Source organism: Liolophura sinensis, chromosome 1 (genome assembly GCF_032854445.1).
Source record: "Liolophura sinensis isolate JHLJ2023 chromosome 1, CUHK_Ljap_v2, whole genome shotgun sequence".
Taxonomy (NCBI): domain Eukaryota; kingdom Metazoa; phylum Mollusca; class Polyplacophora; order Chitonida; family Chitonidae; genus Liolophura; species Liolophura sinensis.
The window spans coordinates 21313932-21336178 of NC_088295.1; the positions used below are offsets into that span (position 1 = coordinate 21313932).

At 39.0% G+C, this 22247-nt stretch overlaps 1 protein-coding gene across 2 annotated transcripts in view; it reads left to right on the forward strand.

Moving 5' to 3' along the window:
• LOC135475401 (ankyrin repeat and fibronectin type-III domain-containing protein 1-like) overlaps positions 1 to 22247 on the forward strand; it is a 77195-nt gene that overhangs the window by 52504 nt on the left and 2444 nt on the right. For both annotated transcript variants that reach the window (XM_064755289.1, XM_064755298.1), the window contains 15 exons: positions 2381 to 2459; positions 2874 to 2977; positions 4213 to 4346; positions 6206 to 6284; positions 8591 to 8704; positions 10470 to 10658; positions 10999 to 11112; positions 14746 to 14845; positions 17546 to 17681; positions 17904 to 18014; positions 18692 to 18910; positions 19097 to 19266; positions 20203 to 20324; positions 21195 to 21380; positions 21857 to 21957. In XM_064755289.1, coding sequence (XP_064611359.1) covers positions 2381 to 2459; positions 2874 to 2977; positions 4213 to 4346; positions 6206 to 6284; positions 8591 to 8704; positions 10470 to 10658; positions 10999 to 11112; positions 14746 to 14845; positions 17546 to 17681; positions 17904 to 18014; positions 18692 to 18910; positions 19097 to 19266; positions 20203 to 20324; positions 21195 to 21380; positions 21857 to 21957 — 1958 coding nt within the window. The remainder of the gene's footprint in view (positions 1 to 2380; positions 2460 to 2873; positions 2978 to 4212; positions 4347 to 6205; positions 6285 to 8590; positions 8705 to 10469; positions 10659 to 10998; positions 11113 to 14745; positions 14846 to 17545; positions 17682 to 17903; positions 18015 to 18691; positions 18911 to 19096; positions 19267 to 20202; positions 20325 to 21194; positions 21381 to 21856; positions 21958 to 22247) is intronic.

Below are 22247 nucleotides of genomic sequence, written 5' to 3' on the forward strand. Positions count from 1 at the left end.
ACCAGGTCTGATGTTAATGTGCAGGTGTTAAACTGGCCATCATCTATGTTATGCAGATTTCATCTGTGCTAGACTGGTGAATTTCATAGATGCTGTTAGTTTCCTGTCAGTGTGCTCTGAAACTGTTGACCTATTGAGTATTGTGTCCTTGTGAATTCAAGTTTGGACACATGGAGAGCCTTATTGATTACAATTAAATTTCCTCTTTACAGTTGACTTTAATATAATCCTCTTCAGTTGTACAGCTGTTGTGTTTTCTTAGCTGATTGCTTTCTTTAATCCAGGGATTAAGAATGACCTAAAGAAGGAATGTTGTGATTTCATTTCACAGTGAAACCACTTTAATCCTTGTGTGATTGCAGAAATTTTGTTGTGTAGCTTTAAGCCTTGGTTAGTACGCTGGTTTATACTTGACCATAAGTGTTAACCTGTGGCAGTGTAGACTGGGCTCTGTTAGGGCAAGTGAAGGGCAGTATCATGACCATATTCTACAGGTCACTCAGACTTAGGAGAAGGAATATATCTGTGGCAGGTAACCTGAGAAATATATCCGTGTGTGTGACATATGTATAATCATGTATTACCTGTAACACATAACATACATTTGTAGGCAAGAAGAAAAATATTTCAGATTTCTAAAAAATTCCAAATAGTCAAAAATTGACATGATTACAGCTTTCGGTTTTGTGACCATATAGTATAGTAAACCATATATCAATTCAGCAAAATATTGTTAAAACTTTATTTGAATCAATTTGATGGTTTCACAATTTTATGCATTTATGAAATAGAGAATAAAAAGGTGTTTACAGTGATTCTTGTGGGCATAATCTGTATGCATGTACCTGGACAGATGTACATGTTTATACATGTGTAGTAAAGCCTTATCTACGACTCCTTGTTCTTAGTACACAAAGCCGTCACTGTTATTGTGAGCTATTTTCTGTTTTGTGGGATGAAGTTTTTCATTAGTGGATGCTTCCTGTTTGTATATATAAGAATAATTAGTGTGGATATTTGGATTATTTATATATCAATCCAGATTTCTGTGTTCCTGCCTTAGCCTTCTTTGGTGTGAGATGTGCACATTTGATTGATCTTAAGTTAAGAGTCACATATTGCTGAGCTGTCCCAGATGTGATTCATTGGCTATGGTAATTACAGATAACTACATGTGTAAGTCCTCTAAATTAAGTCCAGTATATGACTAATATCAGTCGCCTGTTCTTGTTTCGGATAATACAGCTAGCCAAAGGTCCAGCTTCGTGGAATTGTTATCCTAATTGCCCCGTGGAAATACAGCTTTGTAGATGTATGTTTTCATGTGTAGGTTTTGAGATACAGCATTATGACCTCAAAGTGACGTCCCTTTGTGACATGATGTCATCACTTGACAGCACAGTAGGGTCAATCTGCCAGTTTTAAAATGGGATGGGCTGGCCTCTGTTGTATAAATGAAATATTCTTGAGTATGGCCTAAAACACCTATCAGATAAACAAATAAGTACAACTAACATGGCGTCGTACAAAGAATTTAGAAAACTAATTAATAAGGATTAGATTGATCTTCTGAATTATGTTCTTGGGTGGATGTGGCATCTCTGTGTTGTAAAAATAAGGATATTCTGCCAATAGTTTGTTCTAAACACAAACAAAACATGCCACGTTGTAAGATGTAACAAATATTTCTACCATGCTTTAAAGCCGCAACAACATTTTGCTCATGGATGTTGCTCTTTTGTCGAAATGATATAACTCCAAGAGTGTGTATTAAACTACTTGGTACAAGTAATCCATGAGAATAAATTTATTTATGTACGCATTTGAAAATTATGACAAAGATTATTTAAAGGCATATGTTTTTGGAAACTTTTAATGCAAGTTGACTTTTAATTACAGTTAACACCACAGCAAAGGCAAAATATATCACATGAAAAATTCTGAATAAGGAATCAGTTAGTAATAAGATTCCGAAAATGTCTTTGGCATATTGAAATTTATAGAAAGAATTGTCCAAATTGTTTACATGTGTTATGTGTGACAAGCCTAACTATACAGGTGTAAACTGTCTAGATCTTTCCGTTGATATATTTTCCTTACTGCTGCTAAAGGTTTCACGGTCAAACTGTAGTGGCATTTAACCTGGTTTTCTACATTGGATACCTATTGTCAGAGGCCATTGACACCAAAACCAGTCCTCATGATAGCAAAGATAAACAATAGTCATTTATATTGACAATATTTCATTCGTGTTTACAAGGTAAAAATATCTCCATGATGTGGGCTCAGTCACTGGATGTTCTAACCAGGATGGGTGTCTACCGCCTACGTGCTTTGATTGTCGATATTGCTAGTATAGTGATGCTTTGATTGTTTACAGGTCTGTTTGAGGCAGTGGAACATCAGGATATGGACCAGGTAAAACTCATCCTTGACTCTAACGGACTGGATGTAAACAGGTAAGCCTGATTAGTACTATACCATTAGTAAAGCAGTATTGTCAAAATATAAATTTTGTAAAAGTTTTCTTGTGTTCAGTTTGTATCTTTTTTTTTTCATCAGTATAATCATAATCTTGTTGAACCATACAGTGTACCATACAGTATAGTAGTTGTGTCCAGGGTATCAGTGGACACGAGTTCTGTATGCACTGAAACGAGTACATAAGAGTTCCAGCTATGCATCAGCAGGCATAAATATGCCTAGCACACAGGATACTCTTTTTTTTGTATTGTAAACTACATGTTAATCCCAATCACTGGACTTACTCAAAGTTTTTCAGGTTATTTATGTTTAAGATATGTATCATCTCCAGTCATGCATACAGTTCACTGATACATGCTTAGAGATAATGTTGACTTTGTATTTTACAGTACAAATGAAGAGAATCTTACCCCACTGGATGTAGCAGTGTTGACAAACAACATTCCTATGGCCAAAACTTTACTCTCTTATGGTGCTAAAGAAAATCCAACCTGTGAGTATCAATATATGAATATGATAAAGGCTTCTTTTGTCTTTTGCCTTTCATTGGTAATGTATTCACAGTTCCAACTGTATTGGGAAGTACTTTGAGGATAGAAGTTGCCTGGTGTTAGTTTTAGAACAGTGTTGTTTCCAGTTGAAGTCTTGAGGGATGTATTAAAGACATTATGCAAACAAACAAACAAGGAAACTATAGACAGAATGTTAATCTAGCATTGTGTGTGAATTTGCCATTGTCCAATGCTCACATCAGATTGGGTTTTTTGTGGATATGCTGATGTATTATCTCATAAATATGTAGCCTTGACAGAGGAATTTCAGCTGTCTGGTTGTAAGGTTTCCAAGTTTGGTGGAATGTTGTTGTTTTCTGTAATCTCCTTGCCATACCACGTTGAGCATGTTGGGGTTTCGTTAAACTGGTTGTCTTGGTGTTAGCATGCAACATTGGCCATGATGAAAGCCGGTGGCACGAATAGGGTTGGGTGTAAGGTGGGCTAACATTGTGTAAACAGACATCTGGCCTCCAAAGCAGGAGGGAGTGTTGGGGACAGGACCAGCTCCGCTAAACAATAACACACCACTTCACTCCTTTTCTCATATGATGATCAATTTAGGGCAATTGTTGATTCCATTTTGAAGAGGGTAATCAGGTTTCTGATGGCTTGCCTATCCCTGAACATCCTCCTTGAAATTTCTTGGTCATTTTGAGGGGAACATTTTATATTACAGGTGTGGCTTTGGAGTGTTTTGATGAATACATTGCCGTTAATATACTTAATAATGACTTCATATTATTGACTAGAAATTCATTTTTAACTGTAATATTATTCTTTACCACGGTAACCCAAATTGTAGTCTTCGGAGTGTGTCTCCGCATTAAGCTGGTACTTAATCACAAAGTGGGCAACAGATGATGCAGAAGTTGTCAGCACACCCAGAAACATTTTTTTTTCATAAAATGGTGTGGAGTGTGTTTGTATTGAAGACTCTAAAAATACGATGAGCTATCATCAGATGCTCAGCCCAGAGAGGTAGCAGGCAATGATAAATTATGGTGTATGTCTAGGACTGGGCCATTACAGCAGCATTACACAGCCTATTGCTAACACCAGCATCTCCACTCTCAGAACTAACTGTTAGGGTATTCTCAGGCCACTGGTTGAATACGACTGGAACTGGCATCTGCCCCTCTTACATCCTGACTCTGTTTATTATCCCCCTTTACAGTTCTGCGTGAGGAGTTACGAGCTGATCTCTTGGAATCTCTTGTCTCGGACGCTGAGCGTCGCGTGGTTGATCTGACAGCCGCTGTATTAAGTGGGGGTGGCCACTCTGGTGTTTCTTCAGTGCAACAGCAAAAGGTAAGCCACTTGACAATGTCATGACTTTTGTCATCAACAACTAGAGTACATCATTCATAGATATGTGACTATTGTGAAGTGATGGCATGTATGTTCTTGTATAAGTTTCTTTGTTCTACTGATTCAATGTTAAAGTTTATAACGCCTTTTCTGTTGACCAGTTTTGGAGTTGCGAATATTGGGATAGGTTTGTGTTCATGGATAATTTTAGTGCATGGAACATCTGTTGCTATCTGGTGTTTATGTTTCCTTTGATAGCAAAGGGATTGGACCTGAGAGTATTGAGCCTACTTCCATCTGAATGTATACAGTTGCGGTAGAGATGAAAGATGAGGCTAGACTTGGTAAACTCAGGCAGAGCAGTTTGTAAGGGTCAATTGGTTTCTGTTTAAATTACCAGCACATTGGTTACACATTTGTGACCTGCTGTGGTAAAATAGACAATATTCCAAAAAACAAGAAGTACAAATAGTCAAGATGTCAAGTAGAGAGGTGGCAGCTGCAAATGTTTATTTGGTGATATGTGTACCTGGGGATTAGGTAGAGGTGATTCCAGCACACCTGCGTGGGACTGTGCCGTGATAGTGAGGTGATGTCAGGTGACAAACCTGACCCAGGAAATGTCACTGCTCTGCTTGTCCACCAGAGAGATATGTTAACATTAGTCAAACCTGGTAAGATAGACATGGAATTAATTCTTCTCAAAGCTTTTACAGGTAATCTAGGGCATTGAAATGACATTTTCTCTCCAGCACCAATTAGTCTGAGTCACTGATGAAGCTTGATCACATCAAAGTTGGCAGGGTACATGGTGCGGCATGTTTGTTAGCTAGCTTAAGGGTGTGGACAGGGTTAGGCAGGTGGTTATCACAGTTCCCCAGGCACAAGTCTCAGTCTCACCACATCCTGATTCTTGTATGATGAATGGAACTCTGATGTTCTCCTATCATGTCCCCGTACATTCATCTACGCTGTACCACCATGAGATTTAGCCACTATACAAGGATTCAAGTCATGGAATGCATTTAAAATCTTCCAAATAGTAAAACTACTTGAGGAGCCAAAATTATACCAAAAAATGGTGTCTGTAGACATCTGTAGATTGAAGACTGCAGGTAATTGGGTTACCCGTGCCAGGGGAGTTTTCCTGTATGTGAACATGTTGAGGCACATAATGAATTAATTTTTGTTTGAATGGTGCAAATAATGAGTTGCTGTCACCAGTGTTTTAGTCCTAAAGAATATTTATTGAAGTGGTAGTGGTTATTGAGAAAACGACTTTGAAAATCTATGCATTGATTTGTGCTCAACATTATTTATTCATTATGGCTACGGGTTTAAATATGCTGATCCTGTGGGTCCCTGAACTCCCCCATCACTTTGGGAACTAATCCTGCCTCACCACCATGGCTGTTATTCTCCATGTTATGGGCACATGTCATGTTTGTATATGTTGATTGCCCAGGAGATGGTAAGATATACCTGTGTACCTCTTAGTCTCTGGTTCCTAAATACACAAGTCCCTGCTAGCTGCTGCTGCTTGTTCAGCAATTATTTAAGAGGAATAGCAGGAATGGAAATGTTAGAAACCATGACTTGTGCATCATTGCATTGGCTCCACAAACATAGGTGTAAATATAGCTATTAGATTGTGAGAGTGGCGAGGAGCTATCAATCATGTCATTGGATGGGCAAGGTAGATTGTTGGGAAATGGGTGGTGGGGGTGGGGGTTGGTGTGAGGGGTGGTGGTGGTTATCTGCCTGAGACAGGTTGGCTTTGTTTAGGAAACCCTACAAGTGGTTGGGATTAATCCAGACTGAGAGGCATTCTCACTTCACTTCTTTTCTCTTTCTCACAGGAAAATGGACGTCAATTAAGTCATTGGGAATTCCGCCACCGACTGCTCAAGCGAATGAAGGCTGGATACGATCATGCCCGTAAGTTATTAGCTACATGAGAATATTTATAACAGGCTTTTATACAAAATTGTAATTGCTCCTGCATTCATGTGGACTGATTAAATGACCAGAACTATAAGCTACAGTACTGTTTAAAAAAAATTAAAATTTATAGGTAACAGAATCATTGTCACAGAGGTAAGGCCCTAAACTTCATGACCATTATCAGATGAACGGATGAAGAAGTTCTTGTTTAAAAGTATAGCTTCATCTATGGCTGACAATGCCGTTGGTCTGCAGATCTCATTAAGACTATGTTGAAACATAGGTTGTTAAGGTTCTACTGACATGTGCCTGTCATGATCGTTTGTTGTTCTCCAGAAATAAAACTGCACTTACTGATATTTCTTGATGCAGCTGAAGAGAGTGTGAGCTGGAAAGTGTAGGCTTGATGTTCACTTCCCTGTGAAACAGCAGTTGTTGGATGATTGGTTTCCCATTCTCGGCTGAATGCTCTGAACTGCCGCAGGATATTTACCTGGGCTGGCACAAAATAGACTCTTTGAAACTGACACATAGAGGATCGCTTAGCACATTCCAACATTTGATGCCAACTTTTTGATCTGGTTACTGAATGATTATTCGATCCTAAGAAAAGGATCACTTTGGAAGCTACTGCACATTTTGTTCCATTGTGTTCCATTTTTGCTTAACATTTAACATTGACGCTGTTGTTGTAGTTGATATCTGACTGGAATTAGTCATCTGTATTTCACCAAAAGTCTAGTTTTTTTTCCAAGTGATTTATCTTGCTTGATTCTAACTAAAGGGGCACTTTCCTTAATTTTGTATCAGAAAAGCTCAAGTGTTAGCATAATAAGTGTCATTTTAAGGTCTTTTATATGCATGTGAAAGTGCATAAATATATATATGTTTAAATGTAGTATTTTCAAACCTCTAACGCTATTACATATTGACTTAGTTAAATGGATGAAATGATTGTAAAATAAGTTAGTAAGTGATGGGCATAATACTACCAGTAAACGTTTTGTGGTTTTAGACAGCATGCAATCTTTTTAATACAAAATATGAAACATACATCTTATCAAATTCATGAAGCCCCAAGATATCATACTGAAGGGTTGTCAGTAAGTATCAGTAAAGCTTCATCATACCCTATCCAACCCTGTTACATGCGAAGGTCTGTACCTGCAGCTATTCACAAGTGCATGTAGTGAACATAATTGTTACCATGTGAAGTGGCTTGTTTTGCTTGCATCATCTGACTAAAACTCAACTGTGAAAAATGCTTTCTGAAATTATTTTAGAAAATAAGTATATTGACTTGTTGAGGTAAGAAAGTTTTGCAAGATATTATTTTTTCAATGGTTTTATTTATGCATGGTATACATTACAAAGTTTCTCGGTTTATAGCTACATAACATGAGTGAGAAAACTACAAGGATTCCCCCTACATATACCTTTAAGGAAATCTCGTTTCATTATTACATTTAAAAAAAAAAGGATTTTCTGTTGTTCTAGAAAGCATCTAAATTGGATTGTGCCTTTATGCTTTTAAGTTAAAAGGGAAAAGTAATTGGAGTACTTTTACTTATTTGAACTAGTGTCAGATTTTCCCACCGATGCAAAGGTCCACCTCCACTTCAGATCTGCCACATCACTTCCTATGGCGCAGAGGTTCCGGTTTAGGTGTAGTTTACCCCATGTGACAATGTTGTATAAAACCAGTTGATTTCCTAAATCTGCGTCATAGTCAGGCGGTCTCCACGAGTGTGAGTCAATGCTGTTCTCATTGAAACAGCTGGACTAAATCTTACTCGCTGCTCACTTCTCTTGGAAGAACATTGTGATATTGTGAATACCTGGATTTATTTGCCACTTCTGCAAGAGTATGAGTAGGGACAAATGATTGGAGAAAAGATAACACTGATGCAGTTTTGTGCCAATACTTCAATGAATATGAAGCAGCTGAGGAGGGAATTGACAAAGAGGCTATTCAAGCACGGTTGTTGGAAACCCTCTGTGAAGTTAGGCCTTATAGGTAGCGGATTGCTCCTGTGTGTGTACACGTTACAGTTTACTCAATTTTTCAGCTTTAACCCAGACCTCAAGGAATAGTGTTTTAACTACTTGCGTTACACATGTCTGGCTATTTTTTATGTACCAATATCTGTGCTACTCTAAAAGTTGGCCTGAAAAGCTAAAATGCTTTTAAATCAGTGAAAAATTCCATTTCTGTATTTTGTTTTTAGATGCTGCTCTTAACTAGGTTTTGACTAACACAGCAGTATTAATTATTTTGTATTTCATTGTTTGCTTGCCAGGGGCCCCAGATGCTCCGGCCAGCGTGCTACTCGGGGTGGCCAGTAGTAGTTCTCTGTTGGTTCGCTTTGATGAGCCAGTCAATCACAATGGAGCTGTCGTCACCAGGTATAAAGGTAAGCTTGATCTTGTACTGGAATGTGATATAGCTGAATTGCATTGCAGTACTCAGTTGTATAAACTGTGGAATCACCTAACATTCATTTTTACTGAAAACTGTCTCAGTCAGCAGAATCAGAAGTTAAAATTACTTCTGGGAATAGACTTGTTAGAACTCCTTTGAGTACATGCTGGCTACGTGTATCCGTGCACTTGATAAAGCGGTGAATAACTTTCACTTTAAACATTGAAATTACATCTGAAGACAGACTGGGTAAGGTTAGAGTTTGTGGATAGAGTTTTCTCAGTTTGGCTAGACTAAACAGTGGGAACACTATCAACCACTGGTTGAGGTATCAGTAGATAGTTTCAACAGACAGCCTAACTGTGTTATTGTTTTCAACTGATGTTTCTTAATTACTGTTGGAGAGAGTGGCGACCTCCCAAGGGAGTCTGTGGTCTGAATTAGCTGGGGAGACAGCACTTCACAGGAATAGGCACAGTACTGTATTTTTGGCTTACATGTAACTAAATATATGGAGCTGTCAGCCTGTGGTGCTCTTCTGTCAGATGGGAAAAATGACGGAATATTAATTGGTTAATAAATAACATTTGTTGAAATAGAGCCGAGTCATGCACATAATTGTCTGACTGAGAAGCCAACATAAATGTCAGTACAATTTGGGACTATACATTTAGCAGGCCAAGTGATCGCAACTCAAGATGAGGGCTTGTGAGCCAGCAACACACTGAGTCGATGCTTATAACCCTCCAGAATAATTACTTAATTCACAGCCAGGGATGCCTCTCAGCCTGCTAATTTCTTGCCGCCAAACCACCCCAGCTGAATTATTACCTGTTGTTTGTTGCTAAGTTGTTAGTTAACCAGTGATTAAGACTGTTATGTGTGCTCAGGTTATATCTGCAACCTATATGTACAAGGCGTATATAGATTTACTATACTCGCATAGTGTCACCTTGTTTAAATGACCTTTCCCCTGGTCACTTCCTTCTTGTGATAGATGTTATGGTTTAAACCAGAGGTCTCCATCCAAACAATTCAGTCTGTAAATGTTTGTTCATATGTGCTATGCATTGTTTGTGCATGTAACATGCATCATTTGGTAGACCTGTGCACTGGTATTTCTACAAGGTGTGGATGTATCATTGTGGATTGTCCAGGAATTGAAGGTGCTGCTCACCCACACCCCCTGTATTAAAGTGTTTGATGTGGAGGGCAGGGGGTGGGGGAAGCCCTGGGTGTGATGGGAATGGATGGAAAGAGGGAGGGGGGACTGTAAGAATAGTAATCTCCATCTCATATGTCGGAGGCTGGTACATTGCTGACTCAGAAGCTAGGATAGAATGGAGACCCCCTTCTGTCTTGCTCTAGGCCATCCCTGTTCCCATAAGGAAGACTATTTGTGTATAGTTAAGAGTGAGCTTGTATTACTGTGTCACTGGATGTAGCCTGCTAACTGCTGTATGTAACTAGGTGGGATGGAGAGGCTAACAGGGGCAGCAGGGAGCTGCTCACAGTCACCGGGACAAATCACTCAGCATTACAGGGACACTTTTACAGTGCAGGGGCTCTAACAAATTCTCGAAAAGCACTTCTGTGTGTGGAAAACTTCTTGAGCAGTTTGTCACCTTTTGATTTTATGGTTAGCAAGGAAACATTCCTCGGTGACAAAAATGGAGTAGCATGTGTACTGTTGTTGGAATGGTGAAGGGACCTAACTAAATTTTTTTTATAAACCTGGTTTTGTCCCATCGTTGTAGTGGAATGGAGCTGTTTTGAGAACTTTACTCCCTTGGCCGGAGAGACTATAACAGATGACATCCAGCATCCCGAGTATGAGATCAACGATCTGATCAAGGGGAACATGTACTATGTGAGAGTGGCGGCAGGAAACATGAAAGGTTATGGGCCATATACAGTGGCCAACCCACCCTATGCTGTCCCATCAAGTAAGTTACACAATGTAGTCTTCTTAATGAGTGCTGAAAGAAGAAATTTTCCTTAATTTGACATGCAACAATGGCTACGTGAAGTCATAAAACACTTAATGGCTGTGTACATATACTCTACTTGAAAATGACAGATTATAAAGTTTTATTTAAGCTATGGAAAATTATTATAACAGTAGATTATAACAATATGTTATTGAACATATACAGGCTGATTTGTTTATCACCCTCACTTTTTGGGGGTAATCAGAATAAGATTATTGCTGCTGATCTGAGGGTGTTAGGATGTAGCCTACGTGTAGTTAGTGTTGAGAAGTTACCTATGATTGGTGTTTTGTAGGTTGGAGAGACATGGAGGGTGTAAAGCCTCGATCAGAAGGAAAACTACAGCTGATGGAGGATCTGTTTACACAGGTTAAGCAAGCCCGACCTGCCAATGCTCCAGAGCTGAAAGGTGAGATCAGTCACACATACTGAGCTCTCTCTCTGATATTACATCTAAACACATCACTGACTTTTAAATACCTACCTCCCAGTTTAGCCACCGACAGATCATACACCATCAAGTAGTACATTAATAGCATTATGGGCTGGACTGGGATCGTTAAGGTGTATGTTACTTACTATGAGTTGATGTACATAGTGGCATACCATTTTTCAATCTTTATATCATTTAAAAATGTATTAAATTCTCTTCAGAAGTTTAATATATACATATATACATCTTAATTTGCATGTAATAAACCATTCACAAAGTACATGTATATCTGTTCTTTGGTTATCACAGACTGTATAATGTTTGAATATAAATGTGGGTAAAAGCAATTTCATAATTAATTTTGAACAAACAAAATCTAGATCACCAATTGTAATGTGTAAAAATAAATTAGAAGTGGTGGTTAATCAGTTATTAGTAATGCACATGTAAAGCAGAAAATTGGTTTCTGTGGTATACATGCCAGAGTGATTATTGTACAGACAGTGCCACAGTATACAAATATTTAAACACTTTGTTGTGAGTTACAATATGACGCATCGGCAGACATGCATTCCATTCCATCTTTTAGTTGGGATACATTGAGACAAGGTGTGCTGTAGGGTTTCATTCTAGCTATTCTGAATACTGGTTAGATTGTCCTGTGGAAGGAATGTTAACCACATTGTCTATCATCATCATGGGAAGTATTAAACTGTACATGTAATATCAATCTGTTATCATGAGGTAATGGGACAATTAGCACATGTTTTGATGCAAGTTTTGACTCCAGGAAAACACAACTTCCCAGTCTGAATGAGAAGTCTGACTTTATCTGGTCTTAATCAGTGGTAGAGAAACAGTGGTACAGCTTTACTGGAGTCGAAAACATTGACTTGGGGATGATAGAAGGGAAACTGATTGCTATCACTAGCCTTATGTAAACAGCTAAGTACAGATGGGGCTGGATTAAGAGGGCCTGGCCCTGACTTCACACGTGTTCACCACTACCTACCCTTCACCCTGCCTGCAAGGGAACCCCTGACTGCTACTCACTGGCCTGTGAAGGCTAAATGGGAGATGGTCACTTTAGTGGGCACTAAATACAAACCAGATTTAGATTATTCTGAGTAAGCCGGATGGCTGCTTCCAGAATCATTTATCTGGGCTGCTGTTGGTGCTCAAGCATTAGTCCTAGAGAATGTTTCACATCTAATAAATATAGACAGCTATAGGATACCCCAGTATGGGATATTTATCTTGAATCAGCCTTTAGTCATGTAGACTAAAAAAAGTTTAGTTGTCAAGCAAACTAAAAATACCTGGTGAGATTGGGTAATCTGTAGGCATGTTATGAGTTATGTTCGACTACAGCTGATACCGCAGTGGATCATTGTAGTGCTAAGCTGTTAGTACTAGTATAGCCAGTAGACAGCCGCATCTGCTATTAAGACCACACTCACCATCTTTGCACTTTCGGCAAACAACAAAAAATATAAAAACTATTCCTGGCTATGAAACAAGAGTTCCCAAGCAGGAAGGTAAAAGTAAAAAAAGGTTTTAAGTGTTCTTCCTAAATTCATTTGTGTAAATTGCTAATGACGGTAGTCGGCATAACGAACATGTGTATATAAATCTACTCCCTTAATCCTGAATTCTTGCCTGACAAATAACTGGCCTTACAGGAGAGGGCAGCTCATAAAAACTTCCATTGTTTACTGTAAGGAAATTAGTTTGGCTTTCATCACATGTTAAAGCTAGGAATGTGCAGGGCTGTGTACTCTGCTGGCTGGGTGATTATGGCCCCTGCCAGACATTTAGAAGGGTTTTATTTGACCTGTGCAGGTCATGGCAGGGAACGGCCGCCACCAGATCTGGCATCTTCAGATGTACAAATGGTTGAAGTGGCATTGAGATCTCAATCATTAAGGATGCTGAGACGGGAATAGTGTCTGACCTGTGCATATGGTTACTGTCCCACTGACCACTTTAATCAGCTAATTAGGTGAACTCCCACACTCATCAGCTCTGCCTCACTAACATGGCTGCTGCTCATGGTAAAATCTGGAAGCATTCAGCTTTAGTATTTTCATTGGAGACAGTGGTGTTTGTTTAATGCTACACTGATAATTTATCAAGGTTCTCACAGAGTTGTTATATTAATGGCAGGGATTCTGGTTAGTTCAGGTTACTGGGTACAGCATAGATATGGGAATGAGGTGATAATGTGAGGTGTATGAACATAATAGCTGTCATCAGCACATTCCTGTGAGAGGGATTGATGACTTCTCCAGTTACAGCTTGTGAGCAGCCTATCTGGCCAGTCTGACCTCAGACCAGTGAACCCTGAATCTTAAATGTGAACCAACTGGACATTTGTGAAACAACACTGCAACATAAAACTATACTACTGAAAGACCATCCTCAGTAGTATTCGTGTGTGCAACAGCTAAGTCTATAACCACAATAGGCCATTATCTTAACACTTCTTGGGGATGAGTGACATGGGGATGGGCATGAGTTCTTCCCCTGGGCTTTGCCCTTTTGCCTCCCACCATTGTGTTGGTTGCGGTGGTATAAGCAAAACATGTTGTTGAGTATGAAGTAAAACACCTATCAAATAAAATGTATTTTCATCCTCAGTGTTTATATTCTGACAGTGGTGGAAGACGGGATGGGGGGTGGGGGGGGGAGGAGGGGTTATTTGCAGTTTGCCTTGGTGTTTTTCACCAGTACCAGGGAATTGTTTGCAGTGTGTGTTTGGTGTTTGTCTTCAGTACCAGGGAGTTGTTCGGAGTTCGTGTTTGTCACCAGTACATCGTCACTACACACTTGTCACCACCTCAAATATTAAGTCAAAACATGTGTCCTATGGTATTGTATAGAGTGAGGTGTTAGGTCAGATAATAGTTGTGTGCCTGGTAGGAGGTTGACATTGTCCATGTATCACATGATGTAGTACAAAGTCACCCTCCCATTGTCACTAACCATTGTTTTAGTCACATGTAAATGTAAACACAAAACAATGCAAATGGATAACATGATATATATTAACTTAAATATTTTGTATGGCTGACATACATGAAAGAAATAAACTAGTTGGAATTGACATACTGAATATTTGATAAATAAAGCTGTTGTGGGGAGTTGTTCCATCTCTAATATCTTTATTGAGGTTACTTTCTGTAGCATCACATTTGTCTGTTAACTTGTGAACTTTTAACAAGTGTGAGTTCTTTACCTAGCTGAAAGTAGATAAAGCTGCCAGTTGTCACTGACTCTGGCAAAACCTCAAGAAATCCACAAAGATGCTGCCAAGACATCCATGATCTAGTATGTCAAATCACATGTGTATGATATTGGCGGTACACATGCTGCATGACGGAAAACACATGTTCTCAAATATTTTACATCTTTGCTTCATCTATGCAAATGTATTTGAAAATAAACATATAATGAGCAGTTTAATGTTGCATAACATTATAGGCAAGGTCACAGTGGTCTACAAAATTGATCTCGTGATAAGATTAAGAATATTATGTCGTAGATCTGTTTCTGCCCACTGACTAATTCAGCAGTCAGGGAAATTGATGGTTTATGTTATCTTCTCAGATACCAACGGCTCCGGCAATGATTCGCCAGTACAGAGAAAGCGCAAAAGCATCAAGAACCTGTTTGCCTCGGCTCCAAAGTTTCAGAAATCTTTACGAAGGTAAGGGTAACAAATATTATCTTGTGAGTGCATCTGTACCCTTACATTTAACATGGTTAAGTATCATGTCAGAGTGAAAACAGAGTAATAACAACATATATTCGTGATATGCAAATTTCAGAGCTGGATGGAAGTTAAGTAAGGTAATTGCTGATACTACCTTATTTGAGTGCATGGTGCAGAAGATGTGTTATAGGGTTGCTTGAGAATGTGGTCTTTCACATTTTGAAGTTTTGTGAAGAATCGTGTGTTGTTCTCAGAGGACAAGGTGTTACAAGTTTTAAACTGTATTGGGATAATATTGAAGTCTTTCAGTCTATCACTTCATTTTGCTAAAGTCAGAGGTGACAAAATTACAATTGCTAATTTGGGCAAAGAAAACTTTCCTGGTAATAAGCACCAAGCCACAATCCTTAGACAAACCAACACATTCCAATCACAGCTTTTTATATCCATCCATCTGCTGAAGAGTGCTTGAGGCTTAAGTGGGAACCTTAATCCTACAATATATTTGGAAAACAAACAAAAAGCTTGTTCTCCCACTGGCTCTGAAAACAACCATCTGGATTGTTCCAGTGTGTGACGTATGTAAGAACAGGTTGGGATGAAATACTCATGTATGTGCCCACAGATAGATACGCAAACCTCTGTCTACTTGATCTTTATAGAAAACGAGTAGGATGTTTCGGCCTTTTCCTGTAGATGATAATTGGACCAATGAATCCGTTGGCACCTTAGGTGTGGAGGAGGCTGTTCACAGCTAGATACTGCAGGAATGTTAGCTATTCTCATATCTCAGCCTTGTGTATTAATTGACTAGCTATTTCCATCAGGGTACAGATTAAAAGACTTGTCAGTCAATTGGTAGACTGCTTAACCGAATTGATGTCATTGTTGGCCACTTGACTATCTGACCGTGTTTGTGTTTGAGGGGTACAGCAAACAGGAGCACAGATAACTGGGAGCTTAAACAAATGGTTTTACCTGTAGCTAGAATAATGCCTGGTGAGACAAATACAACCAGGGAATCTTTGACTGTGTTTATGGGCTTCGCACAAAGGTATTGCTAGCAGAGTAATAAATTCCATAGATAAGTGGTTAGATTTAGTGGTGCTGTTTTGGCAGTGGTGTTGTTGGGGCCGATTGTGAGGCCATTGCTGGCTGAGTGTTATCAGTTGGATGATGTGATGTTGTTCACATCTCGTTTAAAGCCCCCTCTTGTGTGTGGCTCTGTCTACCTCAATCCAAATATACAAGGCATATGTATAGCAGCATGTGTCCTTCTCATGAGCTGCTATTTGCTGTAATAATAGGTGCCTTAGGAGCAAAAGCCAGTCAGACAAAGTTCAGGATCTTTACAAGATAGGTCATTAGAAGACCAGATTAGAGATAGGTATCGAATGTGTACATTCAGGTGGAAAAAAATCTGTTGTAGATGTAACCTTGTGACTGAATGAAAAATTCTTTTGCCACTTTGTCCTTTTTATTATTACCAGTTTAGTGCAAAACCATGTGTTCTTGGCAAAAAGTGGGAGCCTATCCATGTGTTTAATGTCATTGGGTCACGGTTCAATATGTGTATGGAATTTAGTTCAGTAGCTTGTGGAATGTAGTCAGTGGCAGTGATGATGTAGTAAGTAGGTGAATGGCTGATCTGCTTGGCTAAGCTTTGGGTTTATGAAGGCCATATGTGCATTGTACTGGGATGGGTGGAGAGACACACAGAGGTGACTTACAGCAAGAAGCACATGACGCTGAGAGTAGCTACTGAACAGACGCCAAATGCTCTGTAATATGAAAGGCTAGCCCAAGTGTTACCTTGTTACACAATCATCTCAGTTACATTACCTAGCAGGCCTTTTTGCTTCCTCAGCGACAGACTGTAGCAAGTGTTAGCAAAATTAAGGAATTCTGGATCACATAATAATTAATCATGTGAAACCTTAGACCTAAAAATAGCAAGACATTTGTGGTGTGTGGAGGGCTGTTAGTTTGGCTTAGTCTGATGGGGTGTGGGTTTAGAGAAAATGAGAAATAAGTGAGAAAAAAAAGGCGACAGCAGGCATAGATAACAGATGCCTAATCATCCAGTTTGAATGAAATATGTTTTTATCTTGGCCACCCACAACTCTTGTCAGAACGCAAAACCTGCATCTAAGGTGTGCAATTGTGACTGTAGATTTCCCATATCTCTAGCACAGTCAGCTATATTATTTACTGTTACCTGTATGTCCTCTTATTATAGGTGTTGGATAATTGAGTAGATATACTGAAAAGTAAGCCTTTCCTTGCTTACTGATTGTATACATCCCAGACATATTAAAATCTAGGGGCCTGCGGGGCTCAGTTGGTTAGCGCGCTAGCGCAGCGTAATGACCCAGGTGTCTCTCACCAGTGTGGTCGCTATGAGTTCAAGTCCAGCTCAAGCTGGCTTTCTCTCCGACCGTATGTGGGAAGGTCTGTGAGTTCAAGTCCAGCTCATGCTGGCTTCCTCTCCGACCGTATGTGGAAAGGTCTGCCAGTAACCTTCGCATGGTCATGGATTTCCCCTGGCTCTGCCCAGTTTCATCCACCATTATGCTGGTCGCCGTCGTATAAGTGAAATATTTTTGAGCACGGCGTAAAACACCAATCAGATAATTTATTTTGGTGTTTCCATCATCATGTTGTCACATAAATTAGGAATGTTTTTGTTTGCAGAGGAGTTTATTTGGCGTGTTTATTATACAACGAAGATCGTGTGTTAGTGACATCTGAGGAGCAGATCCCAATTGTGGAAGTAGATGAAAACTTTACATCGCCCTCTATTCATGCAGATTTTCATTGGATGATGAAGGTATGACAATTTTATTACTGTAATTTTTTAATCTGGATTGCTCTGATTTAACATTGATCACATGATAACTGTTATCGACCTCATGTATCCAAAACTTTCAACAATTTTAGTTAGAGCCAGTAGACCTGCATGCAAGAGGGTTGAACTAGAATAGCCTGTTAGTCTATCAATTTGCTGAGTAATTTACTGGTGAAATTGAAAATATTTTTTCAACATCGACAGATTGCCTGCACCTGGGATGATGTGAAGTCATTACGACAAGATATGGAGAGGAGTAGTTCTGGAACTGCACACTTCAGGAGTAAACTTCTACAAGCAGCCACTGTACTACAGGTGAGGTTGGAGGTGTCCTGCACACTTCATGTATTACCTTATCCTATGAGAGCCAATGGTATAGTCTATATTTCTGTGAAGTGATGCACAGCATGGTTTTCATTATGCTGTTTTTGATACCTAAATACAGCAGCTTACTAAAGACACCTGATATCAGACATTTTAAGCACAGGGGCACTAACATTATCACAACTGTAATTGTTGTGTAATTCTATTATTACTTGTGGTTGTATCAGTCGTGTGTATATGGTTCTCTTGTCGGAAGGTTGTCTATTGCCTGTCTTATTACTCTGTCAAAACATTTTGACAGCCTTGTGAGACAAGTCTGTAAGATAGGCTCATATCAGCCCTTATCAGACGGCTCATCTCTCTACAATCCAGACCTGGCACCCAGTTTCTACAGACGGAAATATGACGCAAATAATCTGACTTCTCTAGCCTAAGCTGAGATATTTCTGGCCCAAGTGCGCATATATTCTAAAAGTTTTATCACCTTTATTTTGACACAATTTTATCAGTTTCTAGAGAAACATCTTTTCATCTGGCTGCCTCTTGGACTGTCTCCTCTGTAAATTAATTCTATGTTGTCTAGACACTGTTGATGTATAGATGTCTTGGTGAAAATTATCTCTTAAGTTATTTTGTGTAGCTTATGACTTTCTGGGTTGTTTTTGCAGAATGCCTTAGGGGTGCATGACTTGGGTCAGTTGTACCATCAGCATCTCAAAGATGACAGTGGCTGCATCCTGCTGACGACAGTCAACTATGTTCGTGATCCTAAACATGTAGCTTTGATCTCGGGCAAGTGGATTCCCATTTCTAAACTTCAGCGTAGACTTTCCTTGTCTGGATCAGAGACGTCTGATGCCTCAGAGATGCTTCTGAATTCTTTATCGGTATGTGAGCACTCAATCAATGCCGTTTGTGAAGCATGAAATATGAAATCCTGATTTGTAATCCTAATTTCCTGAGAATTCTGAATGTTTGCAATGACAGAATTGAAAACTTACACTTCATATGAAAATTTTTGATCTACTAACTGTGCTTTTTTTATTAGTGTTATCTTTGACATTTGTTTGCAGGAGATGATCCTCTATCACCAAGTGAGCATGATACCCCTCCCCAGGGGCCTCTACCTGGGCTATTTAAAGTTACGCTGCACCATGGACCTGATATTGAGAGTACAGGTCCATCAGAAAACTCCCAATGTGCTTCCTTATACCAAAATCAGGGAGTGTCCAAATGTGTCAAAGTAAGTGTTTCTCGTGTTGTTCATCTTGCTATTTATTTCTGTTGAAGATGGGGATATTCACTAAACTCCAGTATGCTACATGCCAAGCAGTTGTTAAGACTGACATGACAAAATAGTGAAACAAACGATGGTGTAAGTGTTTTCCTGGGGTTAACACAAGTCATTAGTAGAAGAAGGGGTGATCAGGCAGTACTTGTGCCTGTCAGGCAGACACGTGTTAGTGGCAGACTTTTTGCCCCTTACCAATCTGTAGATGTGTATCACCTGTTTGAAGCAATGAAGTGCTTACCTATCAATAATCTGAAGTGATATACTTTAAGATCTGCCATTTACTTTAAAGTCATGTCACCTGTATATACAACATCAGTCAACAGACTGTGCAGATACACATCTTAAAACGAGAGTTTTTCGGGCTTTGATCATTTCTGACAGTGCCTTAAAATGGAACACTTCATTATGTGTTCTGATAATTTGCCAGTTAAAATAGGCTCAAAAATCCTGTTTATGTATCATATCCTCTGCGACCTCACTGATTCGGGTGGTTGAAACACTGTTGGCTATAACTGTCAGGCCCTTGACCAGTGAGGTTGCAAGTTCGAGTAAAGTTCTGGCTGCAGCTTTAGGTCAGAAGTTTGGACAAGTACCTTGTGTCTGAACATAGGCATTGATTTGTCTCATTCCAGTAGTCTCATATAACTGACTGTTTCTATGTAAGAGAAAAATTTCTGAGTACAGCATTAAACAGCAATCAAATAAATAAATAACTGAATACTACATAGGCTCTGTGATTGATATTGATGACAATGAACCTTGAAAGATTTTTTGTTGTTTTCATATGAGTAACTTAAATAAAGTGTGCAGAGCATAGATATAATGGCCATTCTTGTGTGTTTATGGTGGTGTTTGTGCTGACAGTTTTGTGCGGTTTGTTTTCAGAGAGGAGTGGGAGTGGGTGAGAAAGCTGAGTGACCAGGATGAAAACTTTGAGCCATCAGAAGCACAGCTGGAGTTCCAAAAAGATCTCATTAAGAGCTCGCAAAGATTGTTAGATGTTTTAGGTAAGTTGTGCCTTTCAAAACAAACTTGCATATAGGTTTGCCATTCTCATCAAAGGATTCCCTGCCACAATATGGCTGAAATGGAGTTGAGTCAAAACCAATAATTCATCTAAGTTGTTTAGATAAAACATACTTAGTAATGTTTTTATTGTTATCTATATCTGCATAAAAAAAAATTATGCAGATAGAACTTACCAGTGTGTTGGGCTATATAACTGCTGTGGTGTATTACCTAAATGTAGTAAGTTAGGATCGCAGACGATTCTCCTGCTTCTTCGGCCTAGCTCTACTGTTTCAGTAGTGGGAATTATTGGCATGTCTGTATGAGCTATGGTACATATATGAGCATGAGTCTACTGTATATACAGTAGAGTCATTGGAGCTTTGCTTGTATACACATGTTATCATGGTGTGTTTAGCCCCCAGCCAAATCTGCGGCCTAGTATTCTCTTGTTTGCTTAGAATGATAGAGAAGGCATTACTCATGACACTGTCTTCAGCAACCATTGCAATCTTCTCTAGCAAAACATGTGTCATACAAGAAAACGATTATTGGGTTAAAAGCTTTTATTTTTGGTCTGCACACTGGCACCACATTTCGCAAGATGCCAGATTTACTGCTATAATATATATTTGCGTGGGTGGAAACGTATATGATAAAGTATATAATTATTTTTCTTGAACTCTCTCTGTGTCACTGTATTATGGCCTGTGTCATATGAGGTGAACATTATTTAGTCGTTATGAGTAATATTATTTTCTGATTGCCAAGAAGAATAAGTCAGAACAGTAGAAAATGTAAGGCACTGTAGTTCATGCGATAACATCAAAATAAACATGAAATGAATTTGAGCTGTGTTCATGTTTCAGGTGTTCCGGCTGACCAGGTATCAGGACACAGAATGTATGATATAGAAGTTATAGAACTTAGTCCCGAAGTTTCCTTTCTCCTCATCCTTCCTCCAACTGAAGACGTGTGCAGTGTCCCAGGCCAGGTGGATGACTTCAGTGAAAAAACAGAATTTACAGCCTTAACTGTTCCTGTATTTGAAATGAGTAAGTTTTGTGCCAAAATAAGATTTTGCATTTCAAAGACACGGTGTATATTATAAAGACATTAAAAGCCTATTTGTCACTTGAAACTGTTAGTTTTTGACCAAAGATGGCACATGTTCAAATTGAAGCCACTTTATCCAGGGATCCGTTAAATTCAGCAAATAAAAATGTCATTCACGCCGATTTGGTTGAGTGATTTTGAAAATTTTACAGTGTTACATCACCACTGAAACATTGGTTAAATACACATTTAAAGGTGATATGAATGCAATCTTACTACTGAGTTTACTGCTAAGAAAATACATATTTCGAGTGGGACACGAGTGGGATTACAAGTAGTATAACTGAAATTATGTTGTCTGTTGTCATCTCCCGGCTGCATGCTGAACATCTATATAGACCATGGACTGTTATCACCAGACTCACTCTATGTTTACTCCTGGTAACCCATTGTTTAATCTTTTGCTCTATTTCAGTCCACATGTGTTCATACCAGCCAGAGTTCATCAGTCGATACTCGAGGCTTTCTTCTATAATAGAAACAGATCTATATTTGGCCCAACAGGAGCAAAGAGGGGTAAGCACACTTTATCAGACATACTTCAATTTCAGTCCCAACAAGATTTGTTCTCATTTTCCAGAAATAGCTCTGCAGTTTGGTTATTGACTAGATCTCTGGACTTTTCTTGATCTTAAGTTGTGGTGTTACAGCAAAAAAAAAAAAATTTTCACAAGGAAAAAAGTATTTTAGGACTTGTTGTTAGTACGATGAAGAGATTTAAGTTATATTATTAATTATGTGAACTATTGTACGTGCATACCAAAGTTTTCAGTGTGGAACAGAAGCTACTCATTTAGGATTTTTAG